The sequence below is a fragment of the Enhydra lutris genome, unplaced genomic scaffold, assembly GCF_002288905.1.
Source record: "Enhydra lutris kenyoni isolate GAN:26980312 unplaced genomic scaffold, ASM228890v2 scaffoldscaffold1, whole genome shotgun sequence".
Taxonomy (NCBI): domain Eukaryota; kingdom Metazoa; phylum Chordata; class Mammalia; order Carnivora; family Mustelidae; genus Enhydra; species Enhydra lutris.
The window spans coordinates 3,937,622-3,955,414 of record NW_019154085.1 but is presented as its reverse complement, the minus strand read 5'-3'; the positions used below and the strand labels follow the sequence as shown (position 1 = coordinate 3,955,414).

The following is a 17,793-nucleotide window of genomic DNA, read 5'->3' as shown; positions in this document are numbered from 1 at the left end:
AGCGGCCCGCGGCAACCAGGGGCGCGGCGGCGGGCGCGTGGGACGGAGCGTGCGGGGTGCGCGGGGGCCGGAGTGAGCCCGCAGCCGGCCCGGACCTCCCGCGAGGCTGTCCTGCTCCCCGCGAGCCGCCCCTGCAGGACCCGGAGCCCCGGGAGGTCGGAGAGTTTGGTATTTGGGTCCCGGCGCCCCGTCCCTCCAGGGGGAGAGGCCTGGGCGCGGGAGGCGGGAAGCTCCGGGCACGTAAGTCCCAGGGGTGGTCTCAGCTGCGGCTCCCGGAGGAAAGGGGCGTGTGTCCCCCCGTGGCCCACCGCCCGCGGCCCGCGCGTCCGGCTCGGGGAGTGGGCGGGACCCGACCCCGTGAAGTCCCGGGACTCTGGCTCTGACGCACAGGAAAGCCTCCCGTGGGAGGGGACATGCAAATGCCGCCTCGACAATGGCGTCAGCGGCTCCATCCCGGGGACGCTGAGGGCGACGCCGACTCGGGGCCGGACGCCGACGGGACGGCCGCGGAGCCAGGTAAGGGGCGGCCTCCGCCTGGCGTCGCTTCCCGGGCCGCGGGCCGGACGCGCTGTGCGGGCCGCGGGGCTGCGCCGGGACGGTCGCTGCGCCCTGGGTCGCTGCGCCCGGCGGGTCCTCCGCGGCCCCGAGGGCACGAGGTCACGGACGCCCCGGCGCAGGCGGCGCAGGCGGCGCAGGTGTCGGGGACACTCGGCGCTCAGCCCCCGGATCCGCGGCGGGAGGGACGCCGGTGGCGATGCGGACGCGTGTCCCCGGGAAGGGACCCCCGCGTCTCAGGCGGCTCCTCGGAGCCGCGGGCCGGGCAGCGGACGGGGCGCCTGGGTCCGGGGAAACCCGGAACTGGGGTGGCCGGTGGCTGCGGCTTGGATGAGGAGGAGGGACACTGAGGGCATGTCCTCTCCTGTGCAAGTCACAGAGCCCGCGTGGCCCTGTCAGCTCCCAGACGACAGGACGAAATGCCCCTTTACCTAGGCCGGACGTTCAACGACGACAGGCAGGACCCGGTGTCCAAAGACACGCGCTGTCGTCTTCCTGTGGTGGGAGAAGTGGCCCCGGAGGGCGGACCCCGTAGAGCGCAAGGAAGGGAGAGGAAGGAATAAAGGCCTTTCTAGAGGCTTCAACAGAGAGGAGGGCCCTGGGCCGCACCCCTTACCCTTCCCGTCTTCAGCCTCAAGTTCCGCTCTCTGGGAGGTGGACCCAGGTCCTGGGAGTAATGAACCGAGCTCCGGGACAGGTTCCGTCCAGTTACTTCTCAGTGGGAAAATAGATTTTCATCCGAATCACAGCAAGGATTTAAGAAAAATAGCGATAATGATTGTAATGGTGTTTTCAGCTCATGGGCTCTCACCGTTGTGGAGAACAAGTGGGCAGGGATACAGCAGGACAATGTCATGGTAGCATGGGAGCAAATGGTCCAATTCTGTGTGATCTACAGGTACAGGCAGATACCCATGTAGACAGGTGGATACAGATATCCAGCATCTGCAAAGACAGCTGTGTCTGGTTTCGGGAGACCTCAGATGGGTCCTTAGGAGCGATGCATCTTGGGTACGAGTCATTTTGCTTACTTGTCCCTCGGATTTTTTCTCATTTTTAAAGTTGGAGTAAAACTAACTCTCCACCTGCCCTGCGCACAGCCACATCAGAATGGCCACTCATTTAACAAGCACTTGCTGAGAGAGAAACAATACACCGAGAATGCGGCGTGTACAGGTCTTCAAGATACAAAGTGAAATGAAAATAAAACTTTCTTTTCCCAGTTTCTTTCTTTTAACGAAACGTTCCTCTATAGATTTAGATCAGGAAGACTGTGCCCCAGAGTGGTTCCGTTTGAAACCTAAGGATATGAACTACATGAAATCAGTTATCATGCCCTTCCATAGGCAAAGGGAAATCTTAAAACTTACCTATAAGACAGGCTGAGGTATTATGGTGATTCATCATGTAAAAGTTTTGTCCTTTTATCTAAAACTGCTGATAAAACTATCAGACCTTTATGGGGCGCCTGGGTGGCTCAGTGGGTTAAGCCGCTGCCTTCGGCTCAGGTCATGATCTCAGGGTCCTGGGATCGAGTCCCGCGTCGGGCTCTCTGCTCAGCAGGGAGCCTGCTTCCCTCTCTCTCTCTCTCTCTCTGCCTGCCTCTCCATCTACTTGTGATCTCTCTCTGTCAAATAAATAAATAAAATCTTTAAAAAAAAAAAAAAAAAAAAACTATCAGACCTTTGACTTTGGAAAAGGTAAAATACTCTAACTTCAAGATGTCGTATTCATCTCCCTGAGTTCGGAAATGTCTAAAGCTTCTGACTGGCGAGAGAAGGATAAGGTGGGGAAACACATACTTTTGTTTTTTTTGTGAGTGCCTCTGCCAAACACGTACCTAGTGTGGTTTCCTCCTCAGTTAACCTGAGGGTTCAACCACTGTCAGTCACACACCAGAGACTAATTAAAAGTTGACCTTAAAAGCTCTGCGCAGTCATAGTGGATCATCACATGGAGAAACATAAATATGTATGGATTCAGAGAGATTTCAAGCTGAAAGAATTAGAGCCCACAGAAATGCATACATGAAACTCTTCATAAAGCTAAGAACAAATTTGACTGGAGGTCTAGGAATATAAATATGACTCGGGAAGCCAGGCGACTCTGAAACAGAGAAAAAACGATGGGCAGTTGGATGGATGAGGTGCTCCTCACACAGAAAATCTACTGCGGGTCTGAGAAGGCACAGTTTGCCTTCAGGTTGCTCAAAGTCAAGAGTGCAGAGGGAACAAGGGGTAAGAAAGGAGTTTGTTGAGAACAGAGATTCGCGCGACAGATTGGAGGTGTTGGGGGGATGAACGCTTTCTGGAGAGAGTTCTGGAGTTCCTGTTAGAGCAAAGCAGGACATGCTTTAGGGATAGAGAACTTTTTTCCCCTTGATTAGTTATGACTTAGGAAAAAGCTGAGGATGCTTTATCTTTGGATTGAAAACATCTTCTCTTTACTGTTTTCTTATATAAGGTGACTATAAAAGAAAATTTTTTTTAGTTATTTAACTAATGGACAACACTGTCTTTGTTTGAAACCTAAGGGAGGGGTGCCTGGGTGGCTTAGTCAGTCAAGCATCTGCCTCAGGCTCAGATCATGATCCCAGGTTCCTGGGATCAAACCCCACATCTGGCTCCCTGCTCAGTGAGGAGTCTGGTTCTCCCTCTCCCTCTGCCTCTCCCCTGCTTGTGCTCACTCTTGCCCTGTCTCTGTCTCTGTCTCTCTCTCTCTCTCTCTCCCTCCTTCCCTCACTCTCTGTCAAATAAATAAAATCTTTCAAAAAAAAAAAATCTTTGGGAGAAAAACATGTACCACCGTTATTAACATTATTTTAGAACTCTAATTCTACCTCTTCATTTATAGCATGTCTCAGTGGAATCAAGTCCAACAATTAGAAATCAAATTTTTGGAGCAAGTAGATCAATTCTATGATGACAACTTTCCTATGGAAATTCGACATCTGTTGGCTCAATGGATTGAAAATCAAGACTGGTAGGATCAAATATTATTGTATTTTCCCTAGAGGTTGATGTACAAATGCTTTATGCTCTCTCTTTGTGAATTCATTCTTTCATCTGCTTTTGACTCCGGAGATGCATTCTTTCAGATAAAGAATTTTCTTCAAGCATTTGGAAAACTTCCTCAAAGGAAGAGAATCATTGTTCTTTCTGGTTTCATCTGTTGTAGATGAAAACTAAATGCTGCTAGGGCCTTGGTTTTTTGGTAAGCCCAAATCCCAGTAATTTCTAAATATTAAAAAGCCATGAGGTACCTGTGTGGCTCAGTGGGTTAAGCCTCTGCCTTCAGCTCAGGTCATGATCTCAGGGTCCTGGGATCAAGCCTCACATCGGGCTCTCTGCTCAGCAGGGAGCCTGCTTTCCCCCTCTTTCTCTGCCTGCCTCTCTGCCTACTTGTGATCTCTGTCAAATAAATAAATACAATCTTAAAAAAAAAAAAGCCACAAAATGAACCTATGGTTTATCTCAATTTTCAATTTATAGTCTCAATGTAAATATTTTTTCTTACTATGTTTTAAAATCATTTTTTAAAGCTCTGTTTATATTGTACAATTATTTTTTTTGTTTGTTTTGAGTGGTCCTCTCTCTTACTGTGATAAAATATACATAACATAACATTTACCATTTTAACCATTTGTTATAAACTGTGTACAGTTTTGGGGCATCATGCACATTTCCCTTGCCGCACAACCATCACCACCGTCTGTCTCCAGAACTGTTTCACCTCCTCAAACTGAAACTCTGCCCTCATTAGCCAAGAGCTCTTCACTCTCTCTACCCCAGGCCTGGCAACCCCCCTTCTCTTTTCCTTCTCTCTGCCTGTGACTACTCTAGGCACTTCACGTCAATGTAATCACACAATATGTGCGCTTCTGTGGCTGAAGTATTTCACTTACCATGTTTTTTCAAGATTCATTTATGTAGCGTGAATCAGAATTTCCTTCTCTTTTTAAGGCCGAAAGATATTCTATTATAGATGTGCCACATTTTGTTTATTCATCTACCGATGAATGTTGGAATCGTTCCTACCTTGTGGCTATTGTGAATAAAGCTGATAAGAACGCTGATGTACAAATATCCGTTCAAGGTCTTGCCTTTAATTCTTTCGAGGATCTACCCAGAAGGGGAATTGCTGTGTGTAATTTTCTGTTTATATTTTGAAAAATCTCCATCCTGTTTTCTGCAGTGGCTGTGGAAGGGGTCCCAGTCTCTCCACAACCTCACCAACACTTGTCGTGTAGGGTTTTCAGTAAAAGCCATTTGAAGGGGTATGAAGTGGTAGGTCACGTTTTGACTTGCATTTCCCCAATGATCAGTGATGTTGAGTCTACTTTGATGTATACAATTTAATTTGTAAAAGCCTTTAAATGCTTGTCACTGTGGAATAGATTGATCTCTTTTAAAATTTGTATGGTAAAATAGTAGACATTTTACCAAGTTGTTTCCTGCTGTGCAATAACACTTTTGTTTTTTAGGGAGGCGGCTTCCAACAATGAAACCATGGCAACAATTCTTCTTCAAAACTTGCTAATACAACTGGATGAACAGTTAGGTCGCGTTTCCAAAGAGAAAAACCTGCTCTTGATACACAATCTGAAAAGAATTAGGAAAGTTCTTCAGGTGAGAATGCATTCTATTTTTTCAAAAATGTTTTGATTTATGTGTCTTAAACTCAGCTAAAAAATCAAATATGTACCCTTATATTATTTTCAGTTCAGATTTAAGAGGGAAAATGTGAATTCTCTTATCATTTCATGCTCTATTTTATCTTATTAATTCATGTTTGTTTTTCATGAAATTTTGAACCAAAATACACTGTACATGGGAGAAATGGGAGGACGTGTGTGATTTTCTTGTGACCGTTGACTAGTTGTGTTCAAATCTGACAATGCTGGAATAAGGATTTCAAAGATTATATGTTCACGGCTCATCCTCTCTTGCCTTCCTCTCTCGAGTAACAACTTAGTTGGTATTGCCCCATCTTAGACGGAGGCCTCACTGTTGTATGTATCCTTCCGGATTTGGCTCACATCTTACCTCCTCCAAAAGATTCCTTGGTACTCTCTGGCCCCTAGCTCTAGATCTCCAGCCTCTAGCTCCCCAAAAGTTTGCCCAGGCAAAGCTCTTCCATCTGCGGTCTGTGTTCTCGCAACATCTGCAACACATCTGTACCGTGGCACTTAGTATAGCCTTTATGGGTGGAATTTCTATGTGTTTGTCTTCTCCCCCAAACTGGGGACTTTAATATTCAGCTTTGAATTCCCAGCACCCACCACAAGACTGGATATGTAGCAGAGTGTAATATTCATGGATTACAGGGATGTATGAATGAATGGGAGTGAAACAAGGATCTAGAGAATTAAGGGCAGGCTAATACTGAGTTAAACTCAGAGGCACTAATATACATACTGAAGTCCGAACGTGAATTGCTGTGTTATTTCCTGAGTGTCTATCCAATGTATTAGACAACATGGAAAGTGCATGTGCCATCTCTCAGTGAGGCATTCTTAAAACCCCAAAGTTATAATGAACACATTTTTAGAAAATTTTACCTAGAATATCATAGAAGTGTGCTGGAAGTTACTAGCATTTGTGGGAGGGAAATATATGTTGTTTTTCCTACTGCATGAATTGTACTGAGCTGTCTTTGCCCTTGTAATCCCCTACAGATTTGCAAAACACGTGGCCCAGGTAGGAGAATAGCTTGTTGCCAACAAAACGGGATTTTTCACAGCATAAAGCAAGCATCTCTTACACAGATAAGACATTTAACCTTGGCTTCATTAGCTTAGGGCTCCGATCAATGAACTTAAAACAACAGTGGGCTATTGCTCCTCACAGGTCAAATGTGAGTAAGTCCCTGCCTGTTTGAGGGCCCATGACTGAGAATGGTTGTTACAGTTTTACCTGGTTGACAAAGAATAAAAATAAAATAAATAAGTTTGTTACATGAAAATTCCACGAAATTCAAATTTTTGTATTTTAGCGGAACACAGCCACGCCCCTTCATTTACATACTGACTCAGGCTGCTTTTGTGCTTTGGTGGCAGAGATTGGCCCCCAAAGCCTAAAATAAAAACGTGTGTGTGTGTGTGTGTGTGTGTGTGTGTGTGTGTGTGTATTGTGTATTGTGTGTGTGTGTGCGTATCAGTCATAGTTATCTGGCCTAGAAGCAAAGGTCCTAAGGTCACTTGGCTGGAGGGACACAGATGGGTAAAATGAATGACGCATGGTATCTGGAAATTCTGAAGTTTAAAATTCTCAAATGTGACCTTGGGCAATCACTTAATCTTTCTCAATGTCACATCTTTTCGTGTAAGTGGGAATGAACCTTATTTATTTTTTGGGATTCTGAGGAAGGCTGGAGTTTTTATTCTGGCAAAAAAAAAAAAAAAAAAGTAGGCTTCCAATAAATGGTTTTTGTTGTTGATGGGTAAAAGAACAGGATTTTCTTAGGTGAAATCAAGGGTAAACTTACAGCCCATTTTGGTTGGGGGGGTTGGAGATAAGATTTTGAGGGAGTTCAAGAAACTGCATTCACATTTTGGCTCAAGCAAAAGCTCTTCTGTGTTTGTCACTGGCCCTCCAGCATCTTACCTCTGTAGACCCTTCCCAACAAACTTCCCCAAGCTCCTCGACATCCTTGCCCCAGAAGAATAGACCTCCTAGTCCCAAACTACCAAACTCACTCTTCAAAGGCTCTGAGCCTGCCTCCATGGCTAAGGATGTAATGCCATCCCTCTCACGCCAGCCCAGCTCCCAGTCTTTCCTGGAGGACCTGTGGATGTCCCAGTGGCTCAAGGAAATCTTCATCCTCCTTCACGGGTCGTGGGTCGCAAGATAACCAGTATCTCCTTTGTGCTGGATATATCTAAGCAGGTCACAAGCTCTTTGAAGTGAAAGCCTGACCTCCTTTTTTGACCTCCCTACACCCTCTGATACCCACTGTGGTTCTCCTGCAAACGAGGAACTCAAAAAACAGTTTGGTTGCTTAAGATATTTTGAACTGACCAAAGAGTTGCTCTTTCCTTCATTTTATAAGCTATATTTCTCGGGTGTTTGTATTAATTCAGAATACAATAAAAAATAGTAATAAAGAACATTGTCAACTATGGTTGTAGACCTAAACAAACCTGCATTTTATGTTTCTTTTTAATATATCATATTCCTACTCTTGTTTATTTTGTTTTTTTTAATGTCTTTTTGATAAAAATATCTCCCGCTTCCCCAAGAATTAAAAGAGAAAAAAAACTCCTATCAAAAGACCGTTGACACTGTGCTTGTCTGGTTTGAACGTTTCCATCCTCTGAGATTTTAAATGCAATCCGTGTTAACTATTATAGCACAAAAGAGCAAACAATAAAGTTCCAGGGGAATTAAACCAGCGTAAAGCAGATTTGTTTTAGTTCTTTACAAAGCAGCTGAGGTCTTCAGTTTCAACATCCAGTTGAACACTGATGTCCAGCTCACCTTTGCCCTTTTAAGAGGAGGCAGGGTCAGGTCAAGGCCAGGAGCAAGGACTACTTCAGGCTGAATCCTGACACTCGGAAGCACTTGCCGTACAGCCCAGGGCAAGATGTGGACACTCTCTTGTCTCAGTTTCCTCAGCAGTGGGAGGAGAACCACACTCGTATATTACCCCAGGGGTGTTAGAAGCATTAAAAAATTCTAAAGAATATGGTAAGCTTAGGATTTACTAAAAAGAAACACCTGCCCTAGATATTGCAAGAATGCTATGCCTTATTCTTGGGCTTTTTTTTCTTTTTTAAACCAATAGACTATTTTTCTTTTTTTTTTAAGATTTTTTTTTTTTTTTTTTTTTTTTTAAGACAGAGAGAGACACAGAGAGGGAGGAAACACAAGTAGGGGCAGTGGGAGAGGGAGAAGCAGGCTTCCTGCCGAGCAGGGAGCCCAATGTGGGGCTCGTTCTCAGGATCCTGGGATCATGACCTGAGCTGAAGGCAGATGCTTACCAAGTGAGCCACCCAGGCGCCCCTAAACCAATAGACTATTTTTTTAGAGCAGTTTTGGATTTATAGAAAAGTTGAGCAAAGGTACAGAAAGTTTCCTTATACTCCCACTCTACCTGCCTCTCCCCAGTGCCCCCTATTAGAAACATCTTGCATTACTGTAGTACATCTGTTACAATTGATGAACCTATTGTGATTCATTATTATTAACTTATTACATGAAGGCTTTCTCTTGGTGCTGTCCACTTATATGGGTTTTGACAAATGCATAATGTCATATATCCACCATTTCAGGTTTACTGCCCTAAAATCTCCTCTGCTCTACTAGTTCATCCTTCCCTTCCTTACCCCAAACTCCTGGCAACCACTGATCTTTATAGTTTTTCTCTATTCTGCTTTTTCCAGACTGTCATATAGTTGGAACCATACAGTCTGGAGACTTTTCAGATTGGCTTTTTTCACTTAATAATATGCTTTTAAGCATGTCTCTTTGTAACTTGAGAGCTCATTTCTTATTATCACTGAACAATATTCTCCTGTATGTATGTACTATAGTTTGTTGTTGATCCATTTTTAGCAATTATGAATAAAACTGATATTAACATTCATGTGCAGATTTTTGGATGGGCATGAGTTTTCAACCCATTTGGGTAAATATGTAGGAGCTTGATTGCTAGATCTTTGTTCTTGGGCTTTCTATCACAAGACTCCTCCTTATTCATCTTCCTCACTGTATCTTTCCCTGCTGAGGCTGCTGTAAATACAATTGATTAGGTAGATTTGAAATAAGAGACATTTACTTCTCACAGTTCTGGAGGCAAGGAAGTTCAAGGTGCTGGCAGATTCGGTGTCTGATTCAGCTTTCTGGTTCAGAGACAGCTGTCTTTTCACAGGACCTCAGGTTGGCATAGTGGGGAGGGAACTCTCTAGGTTATCTTCTGTAAAGATGCTAATCCCATTCGTGAGGGCTCTACCCTTATGACTTAATCACCTACCAGAGGTTTCACCTCCTAATAGCATCACATTAGGGGTAAGGACTTCAACATATGAATTAAGGAGACACAAATATGCAGATTTATAAGAACTTTCTTCTTTCTCCCTCAGAATGACATTTAAAAAATTAAAATGGGGGCACCTGGGTGGCTCAGCTGGTTAAGCGTCTGACTCTTGATTTTGGCTCAAGTCATGAGCTCAGGGTCAGGGGCTTGAGTCCTGTGTTGTGGAGTCTGCTTAAAATTTTCTCTCTTCTCTCTCTGTTCCTCCCTCCCCGTGTATGTATGTGGGCACTCTCTCTAAAAAAAAATAATAATAATAATTAAAATGGCACATATTCATAATAAAAAATTAAAGTAATACAGAAAAAAGGCAAAGACCGTATGAGATAATCCAAAATCTACTGCCTACATATAACAACATTAATATTTGGTGAGTGCCATTCCAGATATCTATACATACGTATGCAAATGGAAGACTGGCTGTTGACACTTCGTATCCAGTGGTTACCAGAATCTTAGAGTCTCCTGTGCCCCGTCTCCAACTCCACTCTGCTTTCTGCCCATCCAGAGTAACCACGAATCTAATTTTTGCATTTCTCCATCTCTTCGTTTTTGTTATAGTTTTACCACATATGTGGGTATCCTTGGTAAACACAGTGTATACATTTGCAAGTTACTGAATCTTACATAAATGGGATCAAAGTATATTTATTCTTGATAATTTTCTTTCTTCACTTAATCTTGTTCCTAATATTGATCCGGGTTGATGTGTACAGCTGTAGTTTATTCATTTTCATTGCTACATAGTATTCCATTGTGTGAAGATATCATGACTTATCCATTGTACTGTCAATGTGCATGTGGGTTACTTCTAGTATTCATTCACTACTTGAAACAATGTTGGACTGATGTTGGACTGAATGTTCTTGTGTGTGCTGTGTGGTGCATGAAACATGCATGAAATTCTCTAGGATCAATACCTAGGAGTGGAATTGCTGAATCATGGAGTATGTACATCTCTACTTGTGCTAGGTAATGCCAAGATTGTTTTCCAAAATGGTGATACCAGTTTACACTCTCCTATTTGGGTAAGAGCCCTGGCTCCATATCTTTGTACATACTTGTAGTGGTCATATATCACATACCAATCTGGGGGTGTATCTGTCTTACTTCTTCAGTTTAATTTTTTCTTCTTTTTCTAACTACTTTATTCAAGTGCTTTATTTATTTTGAGCCTTTCTCTTTTTTTCTTATAAATGAACTTATATACTTTTGAGAAGTACGTAATGTACTTTAATATGTAGTCTTTTTACTGTTCATTTTGAAATAGTCCATAATTTCAGTATTGACTTATAATTTCTAGATAAATTTAAAAATTGTTCAAACAAAAATGCATAGAAATGCTAGATAAAATAGAACAGACTTAATATGTAGTCTTTTTACTGTTCATTTTGAAATAGTCCATAATTTCAGTATTGACTTATAATTTCTAGATAAATTTAAAAACTGTACAAACAAAAATGCATAGAAATGCTAGGTAAAATGGAACAGACTTTTAATTGCATAGGTAAGCTCATCCCATTAGAAGAAATTATAGAATCACAAAAAAATTTTTAACTGCAAGTAGGAGCTGCACTGGGGACTGTCATACATTCTCGGATTCTAGAAATATAGATCTCAAGCATGAAGGACACCAGAAGGAAAGAAAAGATCCAAAAAGTAACAAGAGAGAACAAATTTATTACCTACACAGAAATGAGAGGCAAACAAAGCTAATTTAAAACAGAAACGAGAAAATAGTAGAATAAATGTCTTCACAGAGCTGGCATAAAATATCCCTCAACTTAAAATTCTATACCCAGCTAAACTATTATGCAAAATTGAAAATTCACCACATAGATGCTACTGAAGGAAATTGAACACAGATATTATGCATGCATGGTAAAATTTCAAAAGTACCACTACAAGTGAAAATAGAGTGCAGAAGAAATCAAAAGAATAAAAAAAAATTAGAATCTGTAAAAAAAAGTTGAAAGCATAAAATGAGGTATCAGAAAAAAAATCCAAATAATGTCTCCTAAGTGGACAAAACTCAACAGTTATTAGACAAATTGCGGATTGCATCTAAAATATGAAATTACAAGACATGATGAGATCAAAGAGGTGTGTGAGAGCTGTCTTGTAGAGAAGCTCAGGGGAGCCTTGGTAAGGAATCCAAATCTTATTCTGAGTGTAACAGAAGCCATTGACAGGTTTGAGCAGGGGTATAACATCAACTTCTCTCTGATTTAAAAAGCTCACTCCAGGGGCTCCTGGGTGGTTCAGTGGGTTGGGCCTCTGCCTTTGACTCGGGTCATGATCCTGGGGTCCTGAAATCAAGCCCGCATTGGGCGCTCTGCTTGGCGGGGAGCCTGCTTCTCCCTCTCTCTCTGCCTGCCTCTCTGCCTACTTCTGCCTACTTGTGATTTCTATGTCTGTCAAATAAATAAATAAATATTTACTATGTCGAGGGGAGTATGGATGCAAGACAATGTTGGTGAACCAAATTTTAAAAAAACAATTTAAAATATCCTTCTTCAATCCACTTACTGTTTTTCATCTTGAAATTTGTGGTGTGGTTTTCTTTTGTCACCATTTTCCAAGTGGTAAATGAATTCATCTATTCATTTTCATACTTTCTCTGTCACTTTGTGCTGGGCTTGTCTTTTATAAATATTACATAGCAATCTTATTATTCGGTCAGTAAATATTGAATAAGTCCTTGCTCTGTTACTGGTCACATTTTAAGTACTAGTGATGTTATTGGAGGAAGTCATGAAGCCTAGAGTCTATACAATTCACACCTCCTATGTTCTGGTTTTTAACTTAGAGGACCTTCTGTGGCCATTCCTCAAAAACTAGTGTTTGGGAAGTAAGGGGAAGCAGGCATCAGCAAGCTTGTCTGATAATAGAAAAAAAATTCTCCATCAATTAGAAAGCTGTGTTCAGGGTTTTGGCGTTAACTCTGTGGTTAACAATCCCACAACCCACGAGGCATTTTTTACCGACCAGGGTAACTATTCTGTTAATAAGTGTTTTAGGCCCCGTGGGTGAGGGGGTGCTTGCAAGTGTAGCCACATCTCACAAGTTCTGCTCTCTGCTTCGCCATGGCCTCCTCCTCAAAGGGTTTCTCGTTCGGGTTTGCCTGAGCAAAAATATGGGCTAGAGCTGAAAGCTCCTCGAAAGTTGAGAGGATGGTGAGTTCCTTCTCACCCGGGCTGCAAAAATCCTGTAGTTGGCCCCGAGTATCAGGTGAAGTGAGATTTTTGACATGACAAGGTAGAGGATTAGAAAAGTTTTTGCAGTATGAAGAGAGGGGGAAAAAAAAAAAGCTTTAACTGCTGATCTGCTCTGAATTTGCCAGATCTTACCTTCTCACTCCTGCTACTTTCTCAGTTCACTCCTCTTCCTTCCCCTCTGTATACCACATGTAAAGAAACGTGAAGGGGTGACCTCAACCTCTGACCTGAAAACAACCCGGTGTCGCCAGTTGGTGTTAACTCTGAAAGAGCTGAGTGGAGGGTTCAACTATGCACGTCATCTGCTGCCCATGGTGGCAGCCAGTTTGGCATTCACTCACCGTTCCTTCCCCAAGCCCCCTGCACACACACCCCAGCTCTGTCTTCATCTGAGCTAATGACCGCGTGCCAGTGTCACAATGCTTCTATCTCAGAAACTTGGAGACCTGCAGATTGTGCTGTTGAAGATGGAGAGGGAATTATTTGTCGAGGTTTTGTTGTTTGTGGAAGTTGGAATAGACAACAGAAGGTGGACGGTGTGCATCGCCATCCCTTGTCCCGTGTGCTTGACACTAAAATGGAATCCAGCATGATCAGCCCAAGGTCCCACCCACCGAAAGTCCATTCATGAATCCTTTTGTGTGTGTTCCTCCAAGCCTTTCTCTTCTCTTATCCAAGGCTGCCCGGATTGGTCTCCCTCCTTACCATCTTCTCTACCAGTTTATTACTTGAGTCCATAGTGATTCGTCCTTTCTCTGAATTCTACTTCTCTTTGAAGTGTATTCCAGAGTTTCTTTATGTAATAATGACTTTGTGTCTAGTGCACATATGGGTTTTTTTTTATTCTGAATGACAATTTGGGTTTTTGAGAGTGAGGTTCATATAATTTGCTTTGGGGTATACTGTATCTCGTCCATAGATGTTTGTTGACTGAATATTGGCTTCATCCTATGAATTTTAACATCAGGCTCTATTGATTGCTGAACATACAAGGTGAGGAGGGTATAGATGTTCGAAAAGCTTGCAATTTAGAGTGGGGACAAAAGTACAAATAAATATTTATAATTCAGTGGGGTAAGCACCATGAGAGGAGTATCTGCAATCATAATTGGCAAAGTTGGGAACATTTAAGCTGTTTCTAGAAGGATGATTCAGGACTGTGAAGAGAAGAGAAGGGAAGAAAGGGAATCATATATGGAGAAGGAAAAAAAAAAAACCCGTGTAGGAACATGAGAGAATGCCTATTTTCAAACTAGCTAGGCATTCAAAGCATTAAGAGGACGTTATATGAGGGTCTTGAGAGCCATGCTGATCTTTTTGGACTTCTGCAATGGGGAGCAATCCAAGGTTTTTAAGCCAAAATGTGGTGTAAATATATGTTTTCACTGAAAACATATCCAGAGCTAGTTTTCTGTCTAGGACGACCTGCCCCTTGTCTAATATAGGCAAAGAAATATTAGATAATTCTCCTAAGGTTGAAAGTATTTCTATTCTCATTCCTGCCCCTATATTTCCTTTCCTCAAATCATTTGAATTTAGAGAACTGAGCCAGAGACTGGAAACATTTTATTTTTCTTAACGCACAAACTAGCTGTCATGTGCCAAAGGTAAACAAAAGCTAAAGTGTTTGGACGATGAGAGGTCAAGTCCAACGCTTGGTTTGGGAAACGGGAAGTCCACATAATCATCCATGTCCAGGAGCTGCCTGGGAACTCCACGTAGCTTGTGACTCCACTGGCCTGATGGACGATAGCAGAAGTTGAGAGAGGAGCTGCCAACCCCAGAGCAAGCAGCCGCGACCAGGAAGGAAAATGAATTCCTACAGCCTGTAGTGTGATGACTAACCATGCCACTGGGAAAGTGGTGGGGACACAGATGTTAGCTGAGAAAGAGGATATCAGGATGTCTTGAGTCACATGTTGACTTTTATTATCCCGTGGTTTGCTGGGAGTGTCGTGGTGGTTGTGAAGAAAAAATAGGGCAGATATTCATTTTAAAAGTAGGAGAATTGTGTCATTCTGCCAACAGGTTTTGTGTTTTTGTTTTGTTTTGTTTTGTTTAAGTTTTCTATTTTAGTTAGTTGTCCCTATCACATGAAGATGAATGCCCACAGGAAAGCCGTCTCTTCTGGTCTAAATCCATTGTGATCTGGAAGCTTTCCAAAAAGATACTTAACCAAAACCAAGACAGTTCATAAAACTTGTTACTGCAAACATTTGCTTTTTGAAACACTTTTACGTACATTCTGCGGAAGATGGTGTAATAAACAAAAGCATGCAGATTGGGACAAAACAAATCCACTTGTCAGCAGTTAGACACCAATTGTCATCTTGAAACAAACTCATGTTTGTATTTTAAGTTGTGGTTTGAGTAATGATCAAGTAGATATCTAAACTTAGTAGATACTCATTTTAGTTCATAGACATCGAGTGATTGCCTTTAACTGATCCAAGCCACCTCACAGGTATCCATTTTAACTTACCAATGAAATGTTCATAATTGGAAAAGAAGTTGGTTTTCACACTAACCACCACACACTGTCCAGGCTTCCATTACTACCTTTTCCAGAGATGACTGAAAGGCAAAAGATTTGCCCAAATGATACCTATCTCTCCCTCTATTTTTTTTCCCAAAAATGAGGATCCAGAGCCAAGTACTGGCACAGGGTTGGTCTTCAGCACTCTCTTACCATAATCTTCTGGTTGGCTACTTTCAACAAGAACATAGATCTTACTCTCAGCTGCTGAGTGGGCTCCTAAGTGTACCATGAAGAACTAATGTGGCACGGATAGCCAAGAAGTATGTTGGTGGCTAAAAAATGAGAAGAGTCTTTGTCTGGTTTCAAGAAAGTTCCTATTTTCTTTCATCTAATCTGTGATCTCTGCCTCAGTAGAAAGATATGGGAGTGAGAAACAGAAATAGTTAGCAGCCTTTCAAACTTACCAGATCCTTATAACTTGCCTCATATCTGTGGGGTTTACTTCGGAAAGAAATTAATATCTCATTGGTTCTCTGTGGCTCAACACACCATCAGCTCATCACATCATCTCCTTTAGATCCTTGTATTTCTTTCCCTGGACAATAAAAAGTCTTTCCAGAGAAAGAGGTAGAGATAGAGACAGAGAGAGAGAGAGAGAGACTTGATGGGAACAATGTGGAGGATAGTGTGGGAGAGGTGGAAACAGGGGCATGGGGACATTTAGACATTATTGCAGCCAGTGAAACAGGCTGCTGGGCTGTGACAGAAAGAAAATGGGCTGGAGTTGTGAGGTCATTTGGCCAAAGAACTGACAGGTAATGAGTGAACAGATTTGAAACAGATATGAAATAAGTGAGAAATAAGAGATGACTGGGGGTGTTAGTTTGGGTTATTATGTGGATATTGATGTGTAATGAAGATTGGGTTTGGGGAGGGATTTGGGAGAGCAAGATAAGTTTGGTCAATTCTAAGTGGAGTGCAGTAGGAAGTTAATGGGAAGTGACTGGAAGTAATGCATCTACCTCCTTAACTGCCTCTTCCACAAGACTGAGAGCTACTTAAGCACATCCATCTTCTCATCTCTAGTGCTTAACACAGAGCCCAAGACATCATAGGGCTCAGTGTCTCATTTAATAAATGAAGAGTTGAGCTGACTTTGAAAAATGACTATTGCCTATTGCAATGAGTATCCCTAACGAAATGTCGCAAATGTCATATTATTGGAAATGTAATTTAGAGCCCATACGTGAAAATTAGATAAGATTTTCTTGTTGAAATCAGCACTTTCTAAAAGTACTTTATCTTAATTTTTCACATACTTTTAGGTTATGTGGTTCATCTGTGAGTTTTTTCAAATTGCTGTAAATCTCCAAAAAAATTTTCCAATATATTTATAGAAAAAAATTCATGTAAGTGGGCCCATGCAGCTCAAACTCATGTTTTTCAAGGGCCAATGATACATTTATTCGGTCTTCCATGTTCTTCAATGCTGCTTTTAAGCTTCCCATAAAATTATAGCATATCTTTCCCTAAATTCATCCCTGGAGATATATGCACCCCTGTGTTTATTGCAGCATTTTTTAAATAGCCTAACTATGGAAGCAGTGCCAGTGTCCACTGATAGATGAATGAATAAAGAAGATGTGGCAAATATATATAAATTATATAAATATGTGCTATGTTTTTATAATTTATATATAATTTATTAAATATAATTTATATTATGTTATGTGTTATATGTAACATACATAATATATAAATATAAATTTATATAATATATACCATATACACTACATAAATTATGTATAAATATATACTATATACACACAATGAAATATTATGCAGCCATAAAAAAGAATGAAATCTTGCCATTTGCAACATGATAGATGAAGCTAGAGAGTATAATGCTAAGCCAGATAAGCCAGTCAGAGAAAGAAAACCATATGATTATCACTCGTATGTGGAACTTAAAAAACAAAACAAAGGGGAAACAAAGGGAAAGACGTATCAGAAACACACTCTTAACTGTAGAGAACAAACAGATGGTTACCAGAGAGGAGGTGAGGGGGAGTGGATGAAACAGGTGAACGGGATTAGGAGGACACTTGCGGTGGGCACTGGGTGATGTATGGAACTGCTGAATTGCTACATTGTACACCTGACACAAATATAGCCCTGTATGTTAACTATCCTGGAATTTTTTTAAAAATCAATAATGGGGGTCCAAAGATAGAAACTTCCTACAAAATAAATGAATAAATACGAATTCTTATAAATTAAGCCATGGTAATGTAAAAAAGCTTTTTGCATTTTAGTGCTGTTTTGAGAGCTATTTTTTCTATTACGTTTACGATATGGTTATTGCTTGTCAATAGGAATACTACTGACATCTGAATACAGATCTTTCTGAACTCTCTTATTGATTCCAGCGTCATGCAGACTCTCTTTTATTTTCTCCAGACTATCATATCTGCAATAAGAAGAGATTTATTCTCTTCCAAGGTTCAT

At 41.7% G+C, this 17,793-nt stretch overlaps 1 protein-coding gene across 1 annotated transcript in view; it reads left to right on the top strand.

Moving 5' to 3' along the window:
• Window positions 1-403: 403 nt before the first annotated feature.
• Window positions 404-17,793, top strand: part of LOC111141082 (signal transducer and activator of transcription 4) — a 91,171-nt gene continuing 73,781 nt past the window's right edge. Inside the window, exons 1-3 of the mRNA XM_022493418.1 lie at window positions 404-516; window positions 3,409-3,537; window positions 5,039-5,183. Coding sequence (XP_022349126.1) covers window positions 3,410-3,537; window positions 5,039-5,183 — 273 coding nt within the window. The 5' untranslated portion in view covers window positions 404-516; window position 3,409. The remainder of the gene's footprint in view (window positions 517-3,408; window positions 3,538-5,038; window positions 5,184-17,793) is intronic.